General features: G+C 41.7%; 2 protein-coding genes across 2 annotated transcripts; one reads left to right on the top strand and one right to left on the bottom strand.

The window, feature by feature from the left end:
• Window positions 1–261: 261 nt before the first annotated feature.
• On the bottom strand, window positions 262–9,965 carry LOC149298875 (protein unc-93 homolog B1-like). Its single transcript, XM_089486747.1, has 11 exons — window positions 9,858–9,965; window positions 8,284–8,425; window positions 6,651–6,804; window positions 6,101–6,262; window positions 4,332–4,461; window positions 4,040–4,133; window positions 3,821–3,948; window positions 3,529–3,711; window positions 1,155–1,428; window positions 664–782; window positions 262–564 (listed from the first exon to the last, which is right to left on the bottom strand). The coding sequence occupies exons 1-11, from the start codon at window positions 9,963–9,965 to the stop codon at window positions 262–264; spliced, it is 1,797 nt and encodes a 598-aa protein (XP_089342873.1).
• Window positions 9,966–13,577: 3,612 nt separating this feature from the next.
• On the top strand, window positions 13,578–17,260 carry LOC149298874 (NADH dehydrogenase [ubiquinone] iron-sulfur protein 8, mitochondrial-like). The gene is made up of 6 exons (XM_089486998.1): window positions 13,578–13,620; window positions 14,095–14,157; window positions 14,531–14,620; window positions 14,710–14,882; window positions 14,962–15,090; window positions 17,129–17,260. The coding sequence occupies exons 1-6, from the start codon at window positions 13,578–13,580 to the stop codon at window positions 17,258–17,260; spliced, it is 630 nt and encodes a 209-aa protein (XP_089343124.1).
• Window positions 17,261–23,898: the final 6,638 nt, after the last annotated feature.

Here is a 23,898-nt window from a genome sequence, read left to right as displayed (position 1 = left end):
CTCGGGAGAGAGCTTTAACTCTGGGTGATGTGTTGAACAGTATATGTACTTGTGGAGCATGTTGTGCACTTGAGGGATATGCATGAGGCGTGATTCTTTTGCAAACTCATAGAAGTGGAACAATCACCACATGTGCACCAACGGAGAGTATATACACATGATGATACACTTGTTCTGTACAAAACTACCACTGTAGGTCGTAAAAGGTAACGGATATTGTCACACAGAAACTAGGAGTAATTGTTATTACAGATGTTTTGATCACTCCTCCTCTACTGCTTGCTCGTAGCATTGTTCCTTGTTTGAGTTTCTGCACCTCTGGCGTATGGGTTCCCTTCCATTTTCATCTGCGTCACTCTCCTCCCCTTTGCTCTGTTCACTTTCCCCATCTGATCCAGATTCATCAGAATTTTCCTCCTCTAAATAACGGTAACCTTTAACCTTGTGGCGTGGGGCTGGTATTTTGGGCACACGATATGGCACTTTGTTGCGAAGCTTGTGCTCCATCCATAAGTAGGAAAGTATTGAAACTAATGCAGAAGACAACATAATGGCCAATTTGGCCTGAAAGACAAAACAGAAGGTTAAGATAGACTTTAACTATCTGCCACAAAATTGTTTGTTTTGTCAGATGTGGTTTTATGTTGCATTTAGTTTACTCACCTTCATAGGAAGCCAAGACCACAGGTAGACAATGAATATAGCAAATGCTTGAAGCCAATGATAAATTGTAAACACAAAGTCCTGCCGTTCCTTGTCTTCATAAAACATCCCAATTATAACTACAGTTAAGAAAAAAAAATTACTCAAATGTCAGTTTTGAGGGGCGGGCAGGAAAATACATTATGGAAGAAATGTCCAAAGGTATCACTTGTCCTCAGCAGTTGTATTCAACATAAGAGCAACTTGTATTTTAATAAAACCCTGGATGTTAGACTTACAGCAGTATACAAGAACATTCAGTTCCAAGGCAACTGCTCCAACTTTCCTACAATTGCTCTTCATTTTTTTTTCTTATTATCTTTTGTCCTGGCAATCCATTAACCCTATGTTCTTACAAGGCCTTCACTATTTTTCCACACAATTATACACAGTGCCGATAGCCACACCTGATCTCATACATTCCCCTTTCAGCCCCATGAAACAATACTCACTGCTAAGACCAGTCTTGTTCATGGCGCTCCCCATCCCCCACAGCACAGCCACTATGTACAATATGGGTCCTTGGGACAGCAGTTTGGGTGTTGGGCTCCAGAAGAACAGTCCAATCAGGATGCAGGAATGAAGTAAGGCTCCGCCAACTAAGGGTACCTGTCTTGGGAGGTGGAGCATGCTGAGCGCAAAAAAGGAAGAGACAGAACTAGAAAGACCATAGGCAGTGATGAGATATGGAAGTGTCTCCAATCCAAGAGCGCATACTCCATAACACTGAAAGGGAAAAATATGAAAAGTGAGGGAATAATAATAAAAAGACATCTATAATGGAATAAAGAATATTTTCCAGTGGCATCACATATAACCATTGAAATTTATAGGAGATAAGAATCTTTTGGCCAATCTTGTTTGCATGTTTTTCCTGCTTAATCAGTTCTTGATCTTGTCTTAGATTACATAACATTTATTGATATAGCGGCAGCACATTATGTAGTGCTTTACAGGGGCGTAACTAGAAGCCTCAGGGCCCCGGTGCGAGAATCTGTTAAGGCCCCCCACCCCCAACCCAATGTACCCCCTTCTCACACCATCTACCCCCCCTCTCCCCCCCTTCTCAGGCTATCTACCCTCTCCCTACCCCCCCTTCTCACTATCTACCCTCTCCCTACCCCCTTCTCACTGTGCAGTCCTGTGGTGGGGGAGTGAGGCCTCTGTCTCGCTGCTCTGCCGCGGTGCACACGGCTTCACTGCTGAGCGCCGGCATATGACTTCATATGCCGACGCTCAGCGTGAATCGCCGGCACCCGAGACAGATGCCTCACACTCCCACCACTGCAGTTGGGGCAGCGCTGAGGCAGGCAGCAGAGGAGACAGAAGGGTGCCGAGCGGTTGCTGAAAACGATCGCTCGGCACCCCTTGGGCCCCCCTGACTGGCAGAACTCCAGGGCCCGGTCGCAGTCGCGACCCCGGTAGTTCCGCCACTGGTGCTTTACAATCAGAGGTGGTAGGATAAATTTTAAATCAAAACAATAACAAACTGGTACAAAAGGAGATGAGTAGATGAGAGCCCTGCTCTTGCAAGCTTACAAACTAGTCGGTTGAGGAGGGAGTGAAACATTAGGAGAAGACAGGATTTGGTGATGGACTGGATAGTCCAAGTGAAGAGGTGTAGATGGAGAAGAGTAAAGTAAAAATAATTCCCCACTGATGTCACCATCAATGTAAAAATAAATAAATAAATGAAAAAAAAATATATATATACATATCTATATAAAAATGCTATATCTTCACAAAAATTCTCCCATGTAAAGAGTTATAATATTGCCATTTTAAATGCCCATGGGTTGTTTTATAAAATGTATGATTTGATGGAGTAAATCGAATTGGCTGGGTTCGAAGATGTCACAAAAATGGAACATGGGCACAGGCTGTTCCAAAAAAAATGCACACCTGGCCTTTTACCTCCCAAAAAACAGATAACCCCATGTAGGAGATGTTGCTAAACAGATATTGGGATGTTGTTTGACAGTAACATGCACCTACAGCTGTAAATTCATACCTGAAATTGTTGTGTGGAAAACAAAAAAACACACAAAAAAATACTACAGCAAATGTTGACAAAAGGCTGGTGGTAAAATGTGCATGGAAATACCAGCATTCGAAATACCCTGGGGTGTCTAGCTTTCAAAAATATATGGATTTTATGGGGTAACTTTAATTGGTCAGTTTCAAAGATGTCCCAAATAACACGTGGGGGCTGGATGACCACGTGTCAAAATTCCAATTTGAAAAATGCCTTTTATTCTCCCAAACAACCCGACAAACCCATGCACGAGTGTTATCACTGTACCCGGAAGATTTTGCTGAACACATATTGGCATGTTGTTTGGCAGTGACAAATAGCAGGGGCTGTAAATTTCTCCATAAAGTATAAAGAATGTGTGTGTGGGGAAAAAAAACACAAAAAATACTACTGCAAACATTGACAAAGGCTCGTGGTAGAATTTGTGCCCAGAAAGAGTTAAAAGACCAGCATTTAAAATACCCTGTGGTGTCTATTTTTCCAAAATATATGGTTTGATGGGGGTAAATTGAAGTGGCTGGCTTCATAGATCTCCTAAGTAGGACATGGACACAGAGTTTTCAACATGTCAACATTCCAATTTGAAAAATGCACGCCTTCTAAATGTGACATTCTCAGTGTGATTGCAATCAATGTTGATCCTTGGTTGAAAAAGCAGGGAACCACAATTAGTTTTTGGTAACCAAAAAGTAAAAAAAACATTTTTTACAGATGTCTCCACTGTGAAGGTCTGAGAATATATAACATTAGGTATTAGTGACTAGTTTACATTTCAAGCTGTACATACTCACCAGTGCAAACCCGGTACAGGCAAACAATACTTCAAATCCACTGTACAAGAAGTAAGGAGCCAAGCATCGTAGGCGATAATCTCGGGCATGTTTGAAGGGCAGCTGGAAGATGTTACCCCAACCTATGCTGCGCAAATCAATTTCCTCAGTTGGGCGGTAGGCAGAACCACAGAGGGCCAAGATCTGAGAGGGGAATTGAAACACAAAGCAAATATTTAGAGTAGAGGAAGTAGATAATAGATCTTTATTTGGTAGTGTTTAATACCTGCAGACATTTTTTTCCTTTACTTACTAGTATCATTGATAACAGGGCAGCTCCCATGAGTGTGCTCTCCACATAAATGAGACTCAAACTGGGAGGCAGAGTGTGTAGAACCGTTACATTGAATTTAGGAAGGATCCCATGAATTATGGAGGCTCCTGAAGAGAGGGAATGGAGATAAGAGACACAGATTTAGGGAGTCCATTGGACAGCACATCTCTTGATTTTTTCTGATTGCTGCACACTTACCACATTCATTTACACTGTGGAGAGTGTGGTTGTATGAATACAGGTAATTGCTGAGAAAGAAAAATACTGGAAACTGGGACAGCACAAAACTTATCTGTAAGAAACAAATAGTTTCAGAAGAAAGATTACTCAATGAAAAGAATGAGATGCAAGGATGCAATGCCGCAATTCTTGAGCAATAAAAGTTGTTTGCATCACAGCAACAAATGAACCAGTTCAGCCGAAATATTAACAGCCCCGTTGTATCTGAAGTTTAGTACGGTAAAGATGGAAGAAGGTATTCCAAACCTACATGGAAGATGGAGTAAAAGATACTTTGGAAGATGATGATATATTTGTGGCTGGCTCCTCGTGGCAACTTATTCTGCTCCTTCACATTTTGCTCTTTATAGTTAACAAACTCATAGTACTTCTGAGCCATCCTGTAAATACACACAGTTACTGTCATGCACAGAATTGTTTTCATGCATTGGCTGTACAAACCCTCACTCTTATGTGCACATACACACACACATCTAGCTACACAGGAATAAAACAGTTACCTTATTTGCAACAACCTGAATTACACTCAAAATAAGGAAAAAGTGAAGAAACTCCCTATGACATCATCACCCACCTATTGTGGAAAAAGCTGTATGTGCATATCATGTGCATCACTGCCATGGTGTTGGAATGCATAGTCTAGACCCTTTCTTAGATCTTACATGCCGTATATTATATGTTATGTAGACTGTATATGTAGGCAGGCAAAAAGTGGCATATCTGTGTGAAGTTATTGTCCTCCGCAAACTAAGTTACATATCATAGCAAACCCCAACACTTTGACAGGGTTGTAGGCAAGCCAGCGATATAACTTATATTGTTTCCACAGCTACCAAAATATTCATCCTTGGCTGTACTGTGACTTATCTGGGTCAACAGCTAATTGATTCTTACATGCAGAACCTACATCTTCTTTAAGTGTATAACTCAAATCCTGCTATTTATAGAATTATTTTTTTCTATTTGCAAAGTCTAGTATTGTATATCAGACTTTCCAGTCTCTTATGCACCTCTAAACACTATTTGGTCTTCAGAACCTACCCAAATATGCATAGACAGACCTGTTGAGCAACTCTGCTCTACATGACACCTGCCATACAGGATAAAGGCAATTGTTAACTCGGTTTGGTTCCTCCTTTGGAGAGAGCAGATTGAACTAGGAGGATGTGTTTATGGTAAAAATAGCCAAAACAGGAACCAGACACAAATTCTTCCAGTTTCTGTTCTGTTAATGTATCAGTACCGTATACATGTTCCTGTCTTAAAGCTGATGTTAAGATGACATTTACTGGCAAATTTAGGCATCTGAGTCAGCTCATCAAAGCTACATACCAAGTGGAAAATACTTTGTCTTTATAACTACAAATAGTAGCCCAAAACCCCCCTAGTAGAATATGAGGGTATACAGTGTATGAATACCCCTAATAATCATGCAAAAACACCCCAAAAAGACCAAGGGGGGGGAGACCACCACTCAATAATTTATAATGCTGCCCTGTGTTTCTAATGTTGAGACAGAGAAGTGTGGTACTTAGTTAATTTTGTTGAGACCTCAGTGGTCTTAGTTTTGGGATTATACATTTTTAGCTGAGAGTTGTGGTCTTTCGCCCCTTGGTCTGATTATAGTCCATAACAGGGACAATTCAATTTCCCACCATTGTCTACATTCATTTTATTTTATTAGATCTTTGAACAAATGGATATTTTAACAGTCTTTTTTTCTTTTTTGTTAGTTTTTGTATGTCTTTATAACTATTCTTTAATCATTTGATAGTGAGCAATGCCTCTCAGAAATGAAACATTGGATCTCACCACCCAAAAAAGTGAAACCATTAATAGCTGGCAAATGTTTCGGACACATGGACAAACAGGGTACTGTCCGACACATGATGATGAAGTGTAATCCAAAAACCACACTACAAGGACTGTTAAACTACAGTTAACTTCTCACTTAGACTCACCCAAGTCAGAAAACACAGATCATGGTAGTTAACATTCCAATAATGTTTCCCGACTTACCTGGTGATATAATTACCGATTGATGCCCAGAAGGGCACAATCATGACTCCAATTACTGTAGCTGAAGGGACGAGTGTGTAGTATCTCTCCCAGTAATTGGTTGAAACAAACAGAGCATAGATACCAGAGGACAGGAACAGCATCCACTTAGTGCCGAAGAACCTGCACAGCCAAAAATATAGGAGGGGCGTCAAAGGAGGAGAAATGCCAGAACAAGAGGTCATAATCTAAAACTAAGAATCAAAAGCTTAGATGTAAGGATGCTTTACTATACTAAGTGCTAGATTTATGGAGCAGCCTTCCAGCAGCAATTGTTAATAAAGTAAGTAAATTTAAAACTGTATTGGATAGGCGTATTGCTATCCCAAATGTATGGCAAATACCCAGGACTAATTAAGGTTTAAATCTTCACGGCAGGAAAAATGGGCAGACTAAATTGGCCATTTGATGTCAAAGTCAATGCTTGTAAATGCAGAGTCGTTATCACATCGAACATACAATACCACAGAGAACATGATTAAACATACAACATACAGAAATGGCATCTGACCTGATGAGGATTGGTGTATACAGCAATGCAGCAATCGGTGTCACATTAATACCCATTAGCATCTTATTGTCGATATCCTGCAATCCCATGTTACCATATTTCACATCACGGTACGTCTCATCATAATGCAAGATCAGCTGCATCTGCAAGAGTCCTACCGAATATATAGTTGTGTTTAAAAATCTTTTACTAATATTTACAATACTAACATCTTAACTAGTGCAACTGCATTAAACTCAGCTTGATTTGTTTACCTAATAATAAACATAATTTAGACTACAAAGTCTCTTAAAAACCATAAATCTAAAAATAAATTACTCAAAATACAGATTCCATGTGTATTAGCAGACAGGGGCACTCTATGTTTTTATTAACCATGAGCAAGAGATTTACATGGGGCACTGATGAAAAGATAACTCCACCTTTGTTTGGAGGGGCATAAAGTTTCCTACACGGACATTAGTGTCCTTGCAAGGGTTGTGGAAATCCCTAGAGCATACGGCATTTAGTGTTTTGTCTACCCCTCTATAACTACTAACAGTGGTGCAGACCGAATTTAAATGAAAAAGAAAAGATGATTAACACCACTTCAGGCATCATTAGATTAATTTAAGAAAACTAGCTAGCTTTTGCTTTGAAGGTATACCTTTTAAGACTCAGGAATGCTGCAAAACTAGCATAACAATTCATATACTGTTTGAACAGTTTTTCATTGCTCATATAAAACCAGTTTCAACCAAAAAGATTTGTCAGAAATTAAACATATAAATAATTGTCAGTCCTGGACTGGACTTTATTATTTTAATAAGCAAACCACTGTTACATAAGTTGAATTGGTGTCCTGAATTGTAAAACATAATATGTGTCAAAACTATTTTAGATTCTGGCATAGAAAACAAGGCCGGACAGGCCCACCGGGGTACCGGGAAATTTCCTGGTGGGCCGGCCGGTCTGTAGGCCGGCAGACCAACATTCAAAGCGGCCGCCCGGCTGTAAGACCGCCTCCGCCGGTCGCTTTAATTTCTTTAGGCGGAGGCGGTCTTACAGCAGCACGACGGCTGCTCTGAACTTCGCAGCCCGGCGGCCGCTTTGAAGACGTGATGTTCAAGGGGGCGGGTCACAGAAGAGTTCCTCGTGACAAGGAGAGGGTCGTCACATCAGAGGAGAGCAAGAAAAAAGAAAAAAACAAAAATGTAAGTATTAACAAAAAAATAGTTAGGGGTCATAGGAAAGCGGACCCATATTCAAGGGAGGGGGGTGGCTGGGTTTTGGTATTACAAAATCAATATAAACAGGGGGGGTGGGTGGCTGGGGGAATACACATGGCAGTGGGGGCATCACATTAACCAATACAAAAAGGGTGGGGGCATCATTACACAAGGGAGGGGGTTGGCTAGGGCATAAACGCACAAATGTGGGAGGACACATTAATCAATAGTCCTGGTGTGTGTGTGTCTGGGTGTCATTGTGGCAGAGCCTGTCCTGGTGTGTATTTGGGAGTCGGTGTGGCAGAGCCTGTCCTGGTGTGTGTGTTTGGGGCTGGTGTCCACATATTTCCAGGAGTGGTTTTCATTCCCAGTCCGGCCCTGATAGTAAACAGCATGCAGTGTTGATGTGTCTATTGATCACTTACCTAAATACACCCCATATATTATGGCTGTCCCTAGACTTGCAAAGACAACACTTTTTACTGTCAGAAGTCTCTTGCGTCGATAATATCTTTTCTCCTCTGCTTCCTCATCATCATCCGCCCTCTCGCCCAAGAATTCTTCAACCTGTAATAGTGTAAAGTATTAGTGTAAACTATTAATCCCCCAATCACATTTTTAAAAAAAGATGGTTGTGTTTTTCCCCCAAGTTTTAAAAACAAACTATTCCACTTCTCTTCTTCCAAGAAAAAGATATTTTCAAAGGCTCCTCCTGTTTAGCAAAACAATAAGCCACCCACTCCTTCCCTCATGGTCCAAAAGAGATACTCCTGCCATCATATTCACTTTAATGTATATGATAGCTGAGTGGTCCCTTAAAATTTTTGTGATGTCCTTTTGCAAATGCATGAAGGGATTCTTCAGATTCCCTCTATATGCACAGGTCCCATATTCAGCTATTTTGCATGCAGAAGATGTGTTGCATGCAGGTGATATACTTGCCTTCGGTCCACTCCAGAGATATCCTGGCAAATGCTGTGGGTAGGTGTATTCTCAGACCCCCCATGCGCAGCAAGCTCACACTGATTTCAATAAGACTGCTCTTCTACCACTGATTGGCTGCTTTAGTTGCAAGAATCATTGGACCATGGAGGAGGAGGGCAGTTGTAGCTTCTAGGTCAAAAAAGTTTTTTTTTTTTTTGAGAAATGAATATTAAAGCTATCAAATAGTACTTTAACCCCTTCAGTCCCCTATAGACGTACCGGTACGTCCATAAAGCGCATTAAAAAAAACACATATGGACGCACCGATACGTCTTGCCCTTCTTGCCCTCGTTTGACAGCCTGGACTCCCACCTGTCAGCAGAAGCCAGCGTTGCTGGCTTTCTGCTGCCCGATCTCCTGTAGCAGCTTCCGGCGCAAACGCCGGAAAGCTGTTACAGTTTTAAATGCCTGATCACGCTATCGGGCATTCCCTTCCAGGTCGCGTCACTGCGTATGTCACCCGGAAGGTCATCGGAGGACACTGAATGTCATCTGTGTAGACCCTGCTGGGATATCCAATCACTCAAATGAGGCTCTGATCACAGACTGTGATCCCCATGCAGTGTGATCAGTGCAAGGGGATCACAAGTGTTTTTTTAACATTTAAAAAAGACTAAAATAATACAATAAATAAATAATAATAAAGTGAGCTAAGTGATGTCATTGTGACATCACTGGCATTAACAACATGTTCAAGATGTCCCTTAGTAATATGGCAAAATTGCTCCGGGCTTTGAGGTACCAAAAACCTCTGGGTATGAAGGGGTTAATATGCATTATTCTTCAGTAGGGTTGTCAAGGACTTTAAACTGTCAGTATTCAAGGTAGGGGGAGTAGATCAGTGCAAAACTGTGGGGGTCCTAGCCTGAGCCACACATAGCTGCACTGGCTGTACTTCAACTGATGGCCTCACACTACGGCATCTCCTTGCAACTTCCAAAAATCTAAACATCACTCATTTGCACAAAGATTCTTAGTGTTGGTTAGCAGGACACTAACTGTACCCTCGACATACCTGTGCATTGGCTCCATCCAGGACAGGAGTGTCATCTGCCAGCTGCAGAACCCCTGCACCATCTGCTGCCACCCCATTGATAGATGCATCGTGATAGACCTGAGCCATATCGATCACAGCCAATGCATGCGATGTGCCTTTAAATAAATAGTATTAGGTTTTACATTTAGTATTAGTACCAGGGACGATCTTAGCATCAGCCATACAGTTGCACAGTGGAGTATTCTTTTTAGAGAGACAGGTCCGAATTGATGGCAGCCTCTGGGCTGCTTTACCAGAAGCTCCCTTTTGGGACCCAAACGTGACCCCCTTTTCCTCTATGATATCACTCTTTTATAGGAGCTCAGAATGTTTGGTGCAAGTGTATAAGTGTGTCCTACAGCTCTAAAGTCATACAGCAAGGCAAATCTAATGAAAAAACATAAGGGGCAGGGGTGCTAACAAGTATCCTTGCCTAGTCCCGATAATGACATATATATATATATATATATATACACACACACATATATATATATATATATATATATATACTGCATAAATACACACACTTACTGCAAACAGATCGCTCTCTGGCTGCTGTGGCACTGTAATTCCTTTAACGTTTAACCACACAACTTTTCTGTTAGGATGATTGCTGAGCTTCATGGGAGTCGTGGCTCCAAAAGACCAAGGGAACTATAAGACAGAACAAAACATATTAAAATCTTGCCTGTACAATTAACACACAGATAGACATGCACCATTTTGGCAAAAATACGTCACAAACTATCTCCGGTTACCTGTCTCTGGCAATTCTTGGTTATTTTCCACAGGTGTGTCTTTGCAGCTACCTACCTTTTTGGTGACAGACCTGTCTCACAAGTTGTTATCCCCTTAGAGAGCGATCCAGACAACCGTTTCAAAAGAGGAAGCAAATAAATGGGAGGTGAATAGTATAAGAAGGAGGAGAAATGAGGAAAAGGGGCACGTGAGGGAGGGACTGCCGCAAAACCCTGTGAATCGCTTACATACAGCAGTCAGCAACCACTTTGAGCTCCTAGAAAAGGGGAACATCAGGCAGACTTGGCTCAGCTTTTCAGAATGAATATTATTATGCATTATAATATATATTTTATACAAATCATGAAAATGTATACAAGTTATGCTCAGCAAATGACAATAAGGCAGAAAATACAAAATGCCAACCATGACCAGTAAACAAATGAATAGTAAAAAAGGAAATATATGCAAAAAATGTTTTGGGTTACCCTCTGTACATGGGTAGCATATTGTAGGTTACCCTCTGTACACGGGCGACATATTGGGGGTTACCCTGTGTACACGGGTAGCATATTATGGGTTACCCTCTGTATAAGGGTAGCATATTGCCGGTTACCCTCTGTACACGGTAGCATATTGTGGGTTACCCTCTGTACACGTTTAGCATATTATGGGTTACCCTCTGTATAAGGGTAGCATATTGCCGGTTACCCTCTGTACACGGGTAGCATATTGTGGGTTACCCTCTGTACACCGGTAGCATATTGTGGGTTACCCTCTGTACACGGATAGCATATGGTAGGTTACCCTCTGTACATGGGTAACATATTGTGGGTTACCCTCTGTACACGGGTAGCATATTGTGGGTTACCCTCTGTACACGGATAGCATATGGTGGGTTACCCCCTGTACACGGGTAGCATATTGTGGGTTACACTCTATACAGGGGGAGCATATTGTAGGTTACCCTCTGTACACATTTAGCATATTGTAGGTTACCCTCTGTACACGGGTAGCATATTGTGAGTTACCCTCTGTACACTGGTAGCATATTTTGGGTTACCTTGTGTACACGGGTAGCATATGGTGGGTTACCCTCTGTACACGGGTAGCATATGGTGGGTTACCCTCTGTACACAGGTAGCATATTTTGGGTTACCTTCTGTACACGGGTAGCATATGGTGGGTTACCCTCTGTACACGCCGGGTAGCATATTTTGGGTTACCCTCTGTACACGGGTAGCATATGGTAGGTTACTCTCTGTACACGCCGGGTAGCATATTGTGGGTTACCCTGAAGGAACTTCACTAACATGTCAACACTTTATCGGAAATCATTAGCATCCCCAAGATTTGTTATTTAATCTAAATATTGCATCGCTCCCCTTGCTCTGCAAACCGACTGCCTTTTCTTTTAATTTTGATATATATATATATATATATTTCGTTTATTTATTTTTTTTCAAAAAGTTTATTATTATTATTCCACGAGGATACAGGAGGATACAACGTGTTTGGGCTTTTTTTTTTTTTTTTACTTTTCTTTTTTTGCATTGGTCTATCAGAGAACAATGTTCATAATTTAGAGTGTTTCACCTGTAACTATTTATTAGTAATATACTAGTATTAAGATTTCCTCACACAGCAAACGTATTTATAGCTTTAATAGTCACTTTAGCCTGTTTTCAGGTATAAAGTTACAATAGCGATACGTACGTCTCAACTTTAAAGCGCAAAACCTTCTCGTTTGAAGTACAACGCAATTAGCCAATAAAGTGAGTGGTAAGCGATCCAATCAACATCAAGAGAAATTGGTTCGGCCCACTAAAAAAGGTGGGGTTATGGTTTAGCAAATGGAAAACGCAGATGTAGTGTTGTTACGTAGCTTGTCAAAGAGAAGCGACAGTGGCAGAAGCCAATAGGGTTACATCTAGGCCCTAGTGGCTTTTGCAGTGCACAAGGTCGTTACCGACTCATAGGTAAGTCCCGTTAGCGACTGACTTTAGGGCTGTAAATTGGCGATACGTTAGTTCTCTGAGATTCTGTTGCATACACGCAGTTGTGTAAGGAAATTAACCGTGTAAGGCGATAACCCCGTTTCCAATTCGCAAAGGACGTGCTCAGTGGAACGCAAAGTGAATAGGTTAGGGCGCGTGCGCACACCGGCGGCCCGGAGGTTCTGCGGGTACGTCCTATGTGTTGTGTATGAGAGGGTTGTGCTCAGTGAACCCACAGCTTTTTGTATTTACCGTATAACGGTTGACAGCTTTGGAATGACGGTCTTTTCTCCGCGTAGTCACTTTTGTATTTGTCGACCTGTCATGGCCAGAATATGGTGACCCATGTACTTGATAATGCCGGTTTACTGCGAGCCTTAACCATGTAATTACTTCATGAGAAGTTTTGAGAACATTGACACGTCCTGCACTCTACCTATGAAAGCTGGCGGCTTATTTACTCAAATGCCCCAGCCATTAAATGCACTATAATGTATGTGACAGCTGAGAGGTACCTTCACATGTTTATGATGCTGCCTTCCAAATGTAAGGAGGAGACTGCAAATTCCCCTCCTTGACTTCAATCTGTGCATTTTTCTGGCACTGATTGGCAGGTTCAAGCAACCAATCACTGGTGAGAATGGTCAGCCCGCAGAGGAGGCAGGTTACCCTCTCTGTCAGCCCCAATAAAGAAGGATGCGTGTTAAATAAGTCTGTGTGCATTCTTCAAAAAATAAATAAGGCCTCTGCTGTTCGCTGATTCTTGCGCTGAGACCATTTATGTCAAATGCAAATGTTTTTTGTGGGATTCTAGGGAATCCTTCCACACTCATACAAGACAGCTGTCACATGCGTTAAAGCACATATGATGGTTGGAGTGTCCCTTTAAACATTGACAAAACATGCATTCATTACAATTAACTAATCTTCAGTGTTGTCCTTTTTTGCTGCAGAAGTTGCGAAGATGTTGTCTGTACGTCTCATCTATAACGCTGCCAAGCAAACAGGTCTGTGTTTTGAGATTCACGATTTTTCTTTTGTTAAAAAGGCTGTCTAACCAATTTGGGATACAGAAAGGGATGCATTTGTAGACGTTCCTTACGACGATAATACCGTTTTAAGGGACATTATTGTTTGGCTCTGGGGATGCGTCCAGCAACATTCTTGCAAAACTGTACGATTAAAGAAAAAACATGCTTTGATATTTCAGACGTCACTCTCGGCTGTATTTAGATGCATTGGTTCTGTTACATACCGAACCTTGACAAACTGTAGCAACCCACACATTGCTGTTATGTTTATCTCTTGTTTATATAGTGTCAACAATTTACGCTTCTTTCAGTACATACATTCAAATGGTATGACAAAACTAGACAGACTAAGACAAACCAATAAAGAGGGACATGCTCAAGCTTAATATCTAGAGGGGATGGGATGTACAAATGTTGTATTCATTGGATATGTATTTGTTTTTCCCCTAGGCACTCCCTGCTGTAAGATACTGGCTAGGCCACTGAGTCTAACACCACCAACGCTTTCGTACAGTGAGTAATTTGTTACAAAACATCAAGGGGAAAAAGGGGCAGAGAAGGTGATACCACTCACAATGTTTCAAGTTATATTACCCTACGTGTGGATATAAGGCTCAGTTTATTCAGTGTCACCTTCTGTTCAGGTATTTGCTGGGATTCTTCTTTTTTATGCCCCCCCACCCAGCTTCATTTGGTGTTCTTGGAATAAAGAAAATAAGTTTTGTTTTATAAATCTTGGAAGGATTCATCCATCCCCTTAGCTACTCAAGTTATTCCCAGAAGACATTGTTTAAATATGGTACATCTGTTGTAATGTGCAAAATTAATAATTTGGTTTGCGCCAGTGCTGGGCACTTTTACATGTTGCATGTCCTTTGCACCCCAGAATATGTCAATGCTAGGGAAGAGGCAACTGATCTGAAGTCGGTGACTGACCGGGCTGCCCAGACCTTGCTGTGGACGGAGCTGTTCAGAGGTAACCGTGCTTAAGATGTCAATGCATACATAAATCTGTCAAGAAGATACATGTCTGTTTTGGTGATAACCGTTTTCTACCTATTCTAGGTTTAGGAATGACTCTCAGTTACTTGTTCCGGGAGCCAGCTACCATAAATTATCCATTTGAGAAAGGCCCTCTCAGTCCTCGCTTCCGCGGTGAGCATGCGTTGCGCAGGTATCCATCTGGTGAGGAACGCTGCATTGCCTGCAAACTCTGTGAAGCAGTCTGTCCTGCTCAGGTATATTGGATTTGAATTGATGTTTGAGAACACTGATCTTCTTCAGGTTTTTTGCTATACAATGTCTGTATCTCTGCAGGCAATCACAATAGAGGCAGAACCACGAGCTGATGGAAGCCGTAGGACAACAAGATATGACATTGATATGACAAAGTGTATCTATTGCGGTTTCTGCCAAGAAGCATGTCCTGTAGATGCCATTGTTGAGGTAATAGTCTGATGCTTTTTTTTTTTTTTCTTCCTTTTTCTATTTACTGATACCAATTCCGTTAATCATCTCTGTAGGATATTTTAAAGGCATTGATTTGAGTTAGCAATGGCCACTTTGAATGGGAAGAACACAATATTTAACCTGCATGATGGTAGATTAATGTGGAACACAGTGCAGAGACAGTACGCTTAACACCTTCAGTCCCAGATCTGTTTTCACCATATGTGGGTTTTGTTAAGATGTAAGGTTAGGGCCTTACCTTTAAAATGTTTTTATGCCCATCATTTTATGCACATGTTTTCTCCTTCAACTTGTGGCAAGAGAAATAATTTCACTCTTTCTTGCAATCCCTCTGACCTGCTTTGGGAATGTGTGTGTGTGTGTGTGTGTTGCGGTAGGATATCTCAGCAGGGGACCTTCTCCCAGCAGGGAATGCCCAATCATGCTCCAGCAGCCGTTACAAATGATTGGTCAGTTGGAAGCCAGCAATACTCACAGGGGGACAAGGCTGTCATCTTCCTGCCACGGCAAGAAACTCAGGACGTACATGTACGTCCTAAAGAGCTTTATTGAATGATGTTTTTAGAACGTACATGTGCATCCATAGGGGACTGAAGGGGTTAAAGCTCTGTACATGTTAGCAGAAACATTGGTGCATTAATTAGAAACCCCCTTCAGAAGTCCTGACATGAATGCAGGGCCGCAGTGATGTCGCTATGGCATCATTAAGGTTAGCATCTGCTTACAAAAGGTCTTTGATGGTGGAAATCCACAAAAGTGAGTACATTAGCGGTTCCTGTCCCCCTTTGCTGTTCCTCAGGTTTAAAACTCTCTAGTTTCACTGACAAACTCTGAGAGCTCAGTAATATCCGTTTTGCATAAAGAAAAAAACAAAACTTGTAGAAACTGTAGTTGTCGTCCTCCTTTGTGGTGTGACGGTTCTTTTTTTGCACAGCTCTGACTTCTGCACATCTTATCACTACAGTTAAATCCTTGGACCTAACATTCCCTTACCTTGGTCTTATTCCCTCGCAGATTATAAACTCACAAGAGCGAGACTCTCTAAGACATGCTGGCACAGATGTAGCAATGTGTTAATGTTGTTAATCTTTAGTATATCCTCTTGTAGTAGCCCATTGGAATCCACTGAATGAAATGTGGTCTTTATTCATTGGAATTATGTTTGAAGGCGAGATTCTAGCAATGGCTCCAGCTGTCAGTGTTCAGACTTTACAATAACCACAAGTTGACCAGGCTTTCTTCTTTCTGTTTAAATCTGTTTATTTGCATCTGTTCATAAGAAAATGTAACAATGCTATCTCCAAATCACTTATGACCACGCGGCACATGTGGTACAGGACAACATTCGCAAGAGAGTAACATCTTTCCAGCCGCAGTGAAATATCAAAGGAGTTTACAGACAACGTACTCATCATTGAAGCAAGCATATTATGATACAAATGCAGAACAGTTTTCTTATATTATGTAGTGCAATTTTAATGCTAAAATGTTCAGGGTTATGGGGGGGGGGGACAGCTGTATTTACAATGGCAGGTTTAAAAGGGAGGCGTTATCAGGTTAATGTTTAACTAGGATCTTGTGCAGTGTGTAGTATCTCTTACAGAAAAACTAGGGGTTAGCTTGGAGGCAGGAGGAAAACAGATTGATGTAGTGAAAACTGCTTAAAGCATGTGTCCACCTCCCATCTAGGAGCAGTCTATGACAAAATAAAAATGTTCAGGGCTGTGCAAAAAAAAACAAAAACAACCCAGCTCGATTTAGATGGAGCAGTGTATGTCATGAGTTGGGACTGGCATACATTTTGGTGAAACTATATGGCAACTGCCCAACAAAGAGCAACACTCTCACAAAGTATGGTTGGCGCATGCATAAAATGGTAGAAGAAAAATATTGTAAGAGAGGCAGTGTAATTGTTTTCTATGCCAATTGCTGGGAAAGTGTTCCAAATCCTTTTAGTTAGATACAACTAAGGGTTGTGGATTTGTTATCTGAGCCCTGTACTTCTTGTCTACAGGGCCCCAACTTTGAGTTCAGCACAGAAACTCATGAGGAACTTCTGTACAACAAGGAGAAACTGCTAAACAACGGAGACAAATGGGAGGCTGAGATTGGGGCAAACATCCAGGCTGATTTTCTTTACCGCTAAATAATTGTCAACCAGGAACATGCAGCGCTGACTTAACTGAACCGTGGATATTTTCTGTAATCCTAAAATCGCCCAATCTGATCACCATCTGGAGCTTGTGCCAGAGCCCTACATAAAGAATGATGTGTCGTGTGTGTGTGTATATAGTAACCTTGTTTTTTTTCCTGCTGAATCATAGTACACACTTAATACACCAGTATGTCAGCATCTACACATCTCAAATGTGGGTCTGGTGGTCATCACTTGCCAACTAAAGATGCTTGTCTTTTGGTTATTGGAATGGGGTTTATACTTTATGGATGCTTCTACCCCGTTGAGGCAAGTAACGCGTGTAGGTCTTACACATTATTTAATACATTTGCACTTCAGTTATCAGCAGTATGAGAAGGGGAAATAATATTGTTAATTTTATTTCTACTGTGTCAGTCAAACTTACAGGTCAGCAGGGGTTTGATGAAATGTTGCTCTGTCAGTTTTATATATCCAAATAAAGTTCAGTTTGAATGTAAAAGGCATAGAACGCTTAATGAATAGTGGATCTATTCCAATACATGTATGCCAAGTTCTCCTTTTTATTTAAAAATGAAATGGTTGTATGGTCCATCCTCCACTTTCTAACTTCATCCTTTGTTATTCATTTAAATTTTGTGGGCCAAATATCCCTTTTTCATGTTATTACTCTTCTAATTAATCACTTATCTTGTGACCTTTTGTAGTTGTTTCTCCCTCCTTGCTTAAAAACCATTTGATAATGTTCTCAAGCAACTGCATATAATTGATTTGTATGGGTTCTAGCTTTGTTAGATTGGGCTATGATATTAAAGGAGCACCCTTGGCTCCACTGAACCCCACCACCGGCTCAGCAGTTTCCAGTAAATAATGAGGTCCTGGATTTGGGACTTTTTTTTCAGGGCTGTCCTGGACAAACCGCAAGTACCGTATTTGCTCGATTATAAGACGAGGTTTTTTCCAGAGCAAATGCTCTGAAAAATACCCCTCGTCTTATAATCAGGGTCGTCTTATAATCAGACCTCAAATAGGTCTGATTATGAGACTAAGATCCAGATCCCCCGCAGCGATGCAGAGGACCTGGATCCTCCTGTGTTAATCCCCCCCCCCCAATTTACCGGTGCTTCTGAGTCCCCGGTGCTTAGTCCGGGCTGCGTGTAGAGCTCTACGCGATACAATCGCGTAGAGCTCTACACGCTTCCCGGACTAAGCACTGGGGACCCAGATGCAGGGGACCTGGATCCTCCTGTGTTAACCCCCGACCCAACTTACCGGTGCATCTGAGTCCCCGGTGCTTAGTCCGGGCTGCGTGTAGAGCTCTACGCGATTGTATCGTGTAGAGCTCTACGCTCTACACGATACAATCGCGTAGAGCTCTAAACGCTGCCCGGACTAAGCACCGGGGACTCAGAAGCACCGGTAAGTTGGAGGGGGGGGCATAACACAGGAGGATGCAGGGGACCTGCATCCTCCTGTGTTATGCCCCCTCCAACGTACCGGTGCTTCTGAGTCCCCGGTGCTTAGAGCTCTACGCGATTCGCGTGGAGCTCTACATGCTGCCCGGACTAAGCACCTGGGGCTCAGATGCAGGGGACCTGGACCCTCCTGTGTTATGCGCCCCCCCCCAACTCAGAAGCACCGGTAAGTTTGGAGGAGGGAGGGGGAGTGTTAAATGTGGGTTTGAGGCATTTCTGGAGGCAGAGTGCTCTGTGAAATGCCTTTTAACCCCTTTAATGCCACTCTGCCTCCTGAAATGCCTTAAACCTCCCTATATGCCACTCTTCCCCATAATATGCCTTTTAACCCTCTAAGTGCCAGAGTGGCATATAGGGTTAAAAGGCATATCATGGGGCACAGTGGCATATAGGGTTAAAAGGCATATTATGGGGCACTGTGGCATTTAGAGGGTTAAAAGGCATATCATGGGGCACAGTGGCATATAGGGGGTATAAGGCACTTCTGGGGCAGATGTGCATAACTGGGGGACAGGTTGGAAAATAGAAGGAAATAAAACCAAAATATTTTTCTCAAGCATAGCTTTTATTAAAAAAAGTGTTTAAATGAATTAACATTTACTGGTAAAACTTTTTTCCTATAGGGTCGTCTTATATTCAGGCTTTTTCTTTTTTTCCTAAATTAATATTAAGATTTGGGGGGTCGTCTTATAATCAGGGTCGTCTTATAATCGAGCAAATACGGTAATTTATATGAAGACCTTCGGATCCAACAGAAACAGGACCCCCGTGTGATGAACTCGCTGGTACCCTGGCAGACATCTCAATCACGCGCTGCTTCCTCAGCACTGGAGCCATGAAAAATATCTATATAAAACGACGCAGGAACTGGTTTATTGAACGTACAAGTTTACATACAGAAGAAAATCAGATAAGAACATGATTAAGTTAAAAACACAATACCCTGCCTAGACATCCTGGCCTGCATAGCCAGCAATGCTCATATGCACATAATGTCACTCTTTCCGGGGTCATTATTTAGGGGCCCTGTGGAGCTAGGACAGAAAAATGTGGTACATAGCTGGGGTTCTGAGCTATCTGGGGCCAACCTTGGTTCGGGAGTATCTGGTCAGGGTGAGGAGAGCATGTCCTTTTTGGAGGGGATGTCCCAATGGAGGGGTAACTCAATATTAATGCCCATGGTTTTGGATTGGGATATCCAACAAGTTCGTATACAGTTCCTGTCATGGTCAGGTGCCCACATACTTCTGATCATGCAGCGTAGCGTGTATAGTGCAGCCAGTCAAATGCGGAATGAGACCTCCACCAGTTATGTTCAACAGCACAGGAGCAATGTCTAAGATGTTGGGTCAGTGTCGCATGCAAGGTTGGCGTTGTAGAGAGAGAAGGAGAAGTTTGGATGTGAATTGGAGTAGGAGGAAAAGCGAGAGAACATGATAAAAGGTGGTGATGGGAGTGGGGAAGGGGAGAAAAAATTCAAGGTTGCGACCATCATTGTGAGTAGGGGATTTAGTATACTGTTTGAGAAATTCAGAGTCTACAAGACTCAAATTTGTGATTACTGGGAAATCTCAAATGATTAAAGAAGGGATATTAAAGAGGTACTGGGACATGAATCATGATGAGAAATGATCAAGAAAGATCAAGAAAGGGGTGTTATACGACATCTACACGTAACAGTATATATAGGTTTGAATAGCTGGATTGCATGAACCTCAAAGGAGAGTGATGGTGCAGGGGAATATGTTGAAAGTGAAATTTGGGGAAAGCAGGAAGCCTACACCACCCTTTCTTGCATCAAGTTGGTGAATGTGAGTGAGGTGGAGGCTACCAAAAGAGCAGCAACAGAAGCAGTATTACATAAGACTAGCCAGGTTTTAGAGAAAGAAGGTTCCAACAACAAGAGGTAACGTGATTGTGCATGGCTGTTAATATATGTGTGTCGTATACTAATGTTTACACGATGGAGGCTAGCCAGAGGTGGCTATAGTGGGGAAAGCTGTTTGTCCAGCCAGGAGCTACAGGATCAAAAGCTGTAACTCTGAGAGGTTGCTCACATTCCCATGTTGCCACCAGGAGGCTCTGTCGGTCTTGTCATCCTTGCACAGTTTCTGAAGCAGCTGTGTCTAGTTGAGTTATTGGTAGCTTCCCTTGTTGGTACATTAGTTTCTGGCTCCAGATAATTTATTCCCAATGCCCAGCTGATATTGTTTTCTGAGGCTTTAACTCTTATTCTGTTTTGGCTTCCTTCTCACACCATTGGTACCATCATTTTGATCTGGACATTTGGATTCTGCTGAACTCTGCAACAGATATTAGTTTACTTAGTATTCCTGCAGTCAGTCAAGCTAATTAACCTTATATAGATTCTTAAAACAGTTGCATCCTCATTGAATTCCATTATGAGCTAGATAAATATTGCATTATTTATTTCCATCAATTTAAAGACTGAACTCTTCTCAAAAGGTACTGCAAGGTCTTTTTGGTCTCTCAGATTTTTATTCTAAGTTCGAGGATTTCATCATATTCTGATTTACAGAATCCATAGTGCTTTTTTGTATAATTTCGCAAGGACCTTCTATTTTACCTGTATTAGTCCTGTATTAGTCACTAAGTGGAAAGTATGTGTTAATTTTTATGTTTGTTTTCGGGGGGAAAATCTTCGTATTCGACAAACTTCGTCCTTTGCCTTCTTCGTATTCGACGGAATCCATCCCACATCCCTTCATAAACACGAAGAAGAAGTTTAATTAAAATGGCAAGATTCTCCTCTTCGTGTAGTTAAAATGGCGGCTGTGATGGCGAACAAATGGATGAAGATTTTTGCATTGTGCACATCCGTTTTCTGCTTCTTTTGTCCAATGTTGCATTTGTTAGTAAAAGATAATAATAATAATAATAAGTCTAGTCTTCAGTCTCCTTGAGCGTAAAGAGACATTACAGACAGGCAGACCTTTTACCTAGCCTTTACTGTAGAATGCACCAAAAGGAGTGTAGCAGCCACAGATAACCATCTCCTGCGTAAAACACTGAAATCTACCAGCCCCATGCAAGGTTCTGAAGAAGCACCTGTCCCTGTCTGTTGACCCCCACCTGACCCTTTAACTTTACCTGCAATCATATTCAGGAAGTCACATGGTAGGACAGGAAAACAGTTGAGGGGCAACTATGAAATGCTGTATATACACATACACCCAAACAGTCCTCTCAGTCGGTCATTGCACCCTTTATTCATTCTATACCCTTTAGGCCCAATTAGTAAAAGTAATGGATAGACTGTCAAAATACACACATATACTCCACCTTTATAAATGTGTACCCATAAACAAATATGCCTGCCCATACACACATACTGTCAGGAACCACTTTTTCGCTGCCTGAACCATGGCTTTTTTTTATACCTGTGGCGTTTAAATCTGCTACCACTAGTGGCCGCCCTCTGGAGCACTCAGAACTCAGGTGTGCCTTTTTACCTGGGTTGAGCCCTAGTTAACACATCCAGCTGGGCCTTGTTACCTGGATTACCCTTCCTTTATGAACCTGCCCTGCCCTTCAGTCAGGGCCTTTGTATTGAAGTCTATGGACCTTTCTGCTGTGGCTCTGCACCTGTACTGTTCCTGGTTCCCTGCTTTGTGTCCTTCCAAGCGGGCTGTGTGCCTTTCGTGCCCTTCCAAGCGGGCTCCCTGCCAAAAGACTTATTACCGGTATTTATTTTGCCATACGTCTGGTTTCTTGCTTAGATTGTATTACCCTTATTTGCTGGTCCTGTTATATACATAAAATACACTGCATTACTTGGATTTCTGCTTGTGGTGTCTTTGTTTGCATAATCATGCACCGTGGGTTACAGACTGAACCTCAAGTATGGGCATGGGCTCCTACCCGACCTGATCACCTGAGTCCTGACACATACATACAAAAGCACATTCATACTTACCCTTACACATAAACATCCTGGCTTACATTTGCTGTTGCATCCACATACTTGCTTGGTCTTACACATGCTTACTCTAACTTACACATTTTCAAAACATATACTCTCCTTTTGCATAAATTCTCCCCTATTTCATTTTCTCTCCTCTTTATTTTTATCTCTTCTCTTTCTGCCCATCTCTCCCTTTATCTATACCCTTATTGTTTATCTCTCCCTCTTCTCTTTGAAACTCCCCTTTCCCTCTATCTCTCCCCAATTTTTCTTTAGCTCTCCTCTTATTTACCTTATCATTCCCCTCTCTCTCTCTCTCCTTTTTTTGTATTCCCCTTTCTCATTATCTCATCTCTTCCATTCCTCTTTATGTTACCATCTCTCTCATTCCTTCTCATCTTTCTCCCACTTTACTTCCATTTCTCTTCTTTCTCATTATTTCCCCCCTATCTCCCCTCTTATTTATTATCACTCAACCTTTTCCCAATATCTCACCTTTCTCATTATCTCTCCTCTTTCTTGACCTGCATCTTATTGCTCATTATCCCTCCTTCTCACTATCTCTTCTCATTCTCCCCTTTTCCCTATCGCTTCCCCATGTCTGTATGGTCAAAAGGTTTTTACCATGTTAGCCATGGTAAGTCCAGCTAATTGATGCTTATGTACAAAAATTATATGCACAAAGGTGATGATAATTTATATGATACAGTTTGTAAAAATAAAACAAGGAGAAATACAAAAAAACCTAATTATTCAAAACCCATAAAGGTCATCTGGGGGAACCTCAATGTCCTTGTTGAGTTAGAGGATTTTCAGCGATGTTCCAAATCCATAGAAAGTTCCAGGAAAGGTTCTCCGCTTTTCCAAAAAACAGTCAATGTGATGTGTGATGTTCCGCCCCTCCATTGTCACAGAGAGGGGCCTAGCCCTTAGTATCAAACTACATACAGTATTTGCTCGATTATAAGACGACCCTGATTATAAGAAGACCCCCCAAATCTGAATATTAATTTAGGAAAAAAAAGAGAGCCTGAATATAAGACGACCCTATTAGAAAAAAGTTTTACCAGTAAATGTTAATTCATCTAAACTATTTTTTTTAATAAAAGCTATGACTGAGAAAAATATTTTGGTTTTATTTCCTTCTATTTTCCAACCTGCCCCCCAGTTATGCACATCTGCCCCAGAAATGCCTTATACCCCCTATATGCCTCTGTGCCCCATGATAT

The sequence above is a fragment of the Sceloporus occidentalis genome, unplaced genomic scaffold (genome assembly GCF_023333645.1).
Source record: "Sceloporus occidentalis isolate IW3139 unplaced genomic scaffold, rSceOcc1.0.p SCAF_30, whole genome shotgun sequence".
Classification (NCBI taxonomy): Eukaryota; Metazoa; Chordata; class Lepidosauria; order Squamata; family Phrynosomatidae; genus Sceloporus; species Sceloporus occidentalis.
Note: the sequence above shows the minus strand (reverse complement) of the source record. Positions and strands in the feature narration are given on the sequence as shown.

Bases quoted from the DNA above. Each gene is read 5' to 3' on its own strand.
- LOC149298874 (XM_089486998.1), top strand. From the start codon at position 13,578: ATGTTGTCTGTACGTCTCATCTATAACGCTGCCAAGCAAACAG. The intron at 13,621-14,094 runs GTCTGTGTTTTG...TTTTTCCCCTAG, and splicing joins TAACGCTGCCAAGCAAACAG to GCACTCCCTGCTGTAAGATA. The intron at 14,883-14,961 runs GTATATTGGATT...GTATCTCTGCAG, and splicing joins AAGCAGTCTGTCCTGCTCAG to GCAATCACAATAGAGGCAGA.
- LOC149298875 (XM_089486747.1), bottom strand. From the start codon at position 9,965: ATGGCTCAGGTCTATCACGATGCATCTATCAATGGGGTGGCAGCAGAT. The intron at 4,134-4,331 runs GTAGGTTTGGAA...TGTTTCTTACAG, and splicing joins TCTTTTACTCCATCTTCCAT to ATAAGTTTTGTGCTGTCCCA. The intron at 565-663 runs GTGAGTAAACTA...TTTGTCTTTCAG, and splicing joins GGTCTTGGCTTCCTATGAAG to GCCAAATTGGCCATTATGTT.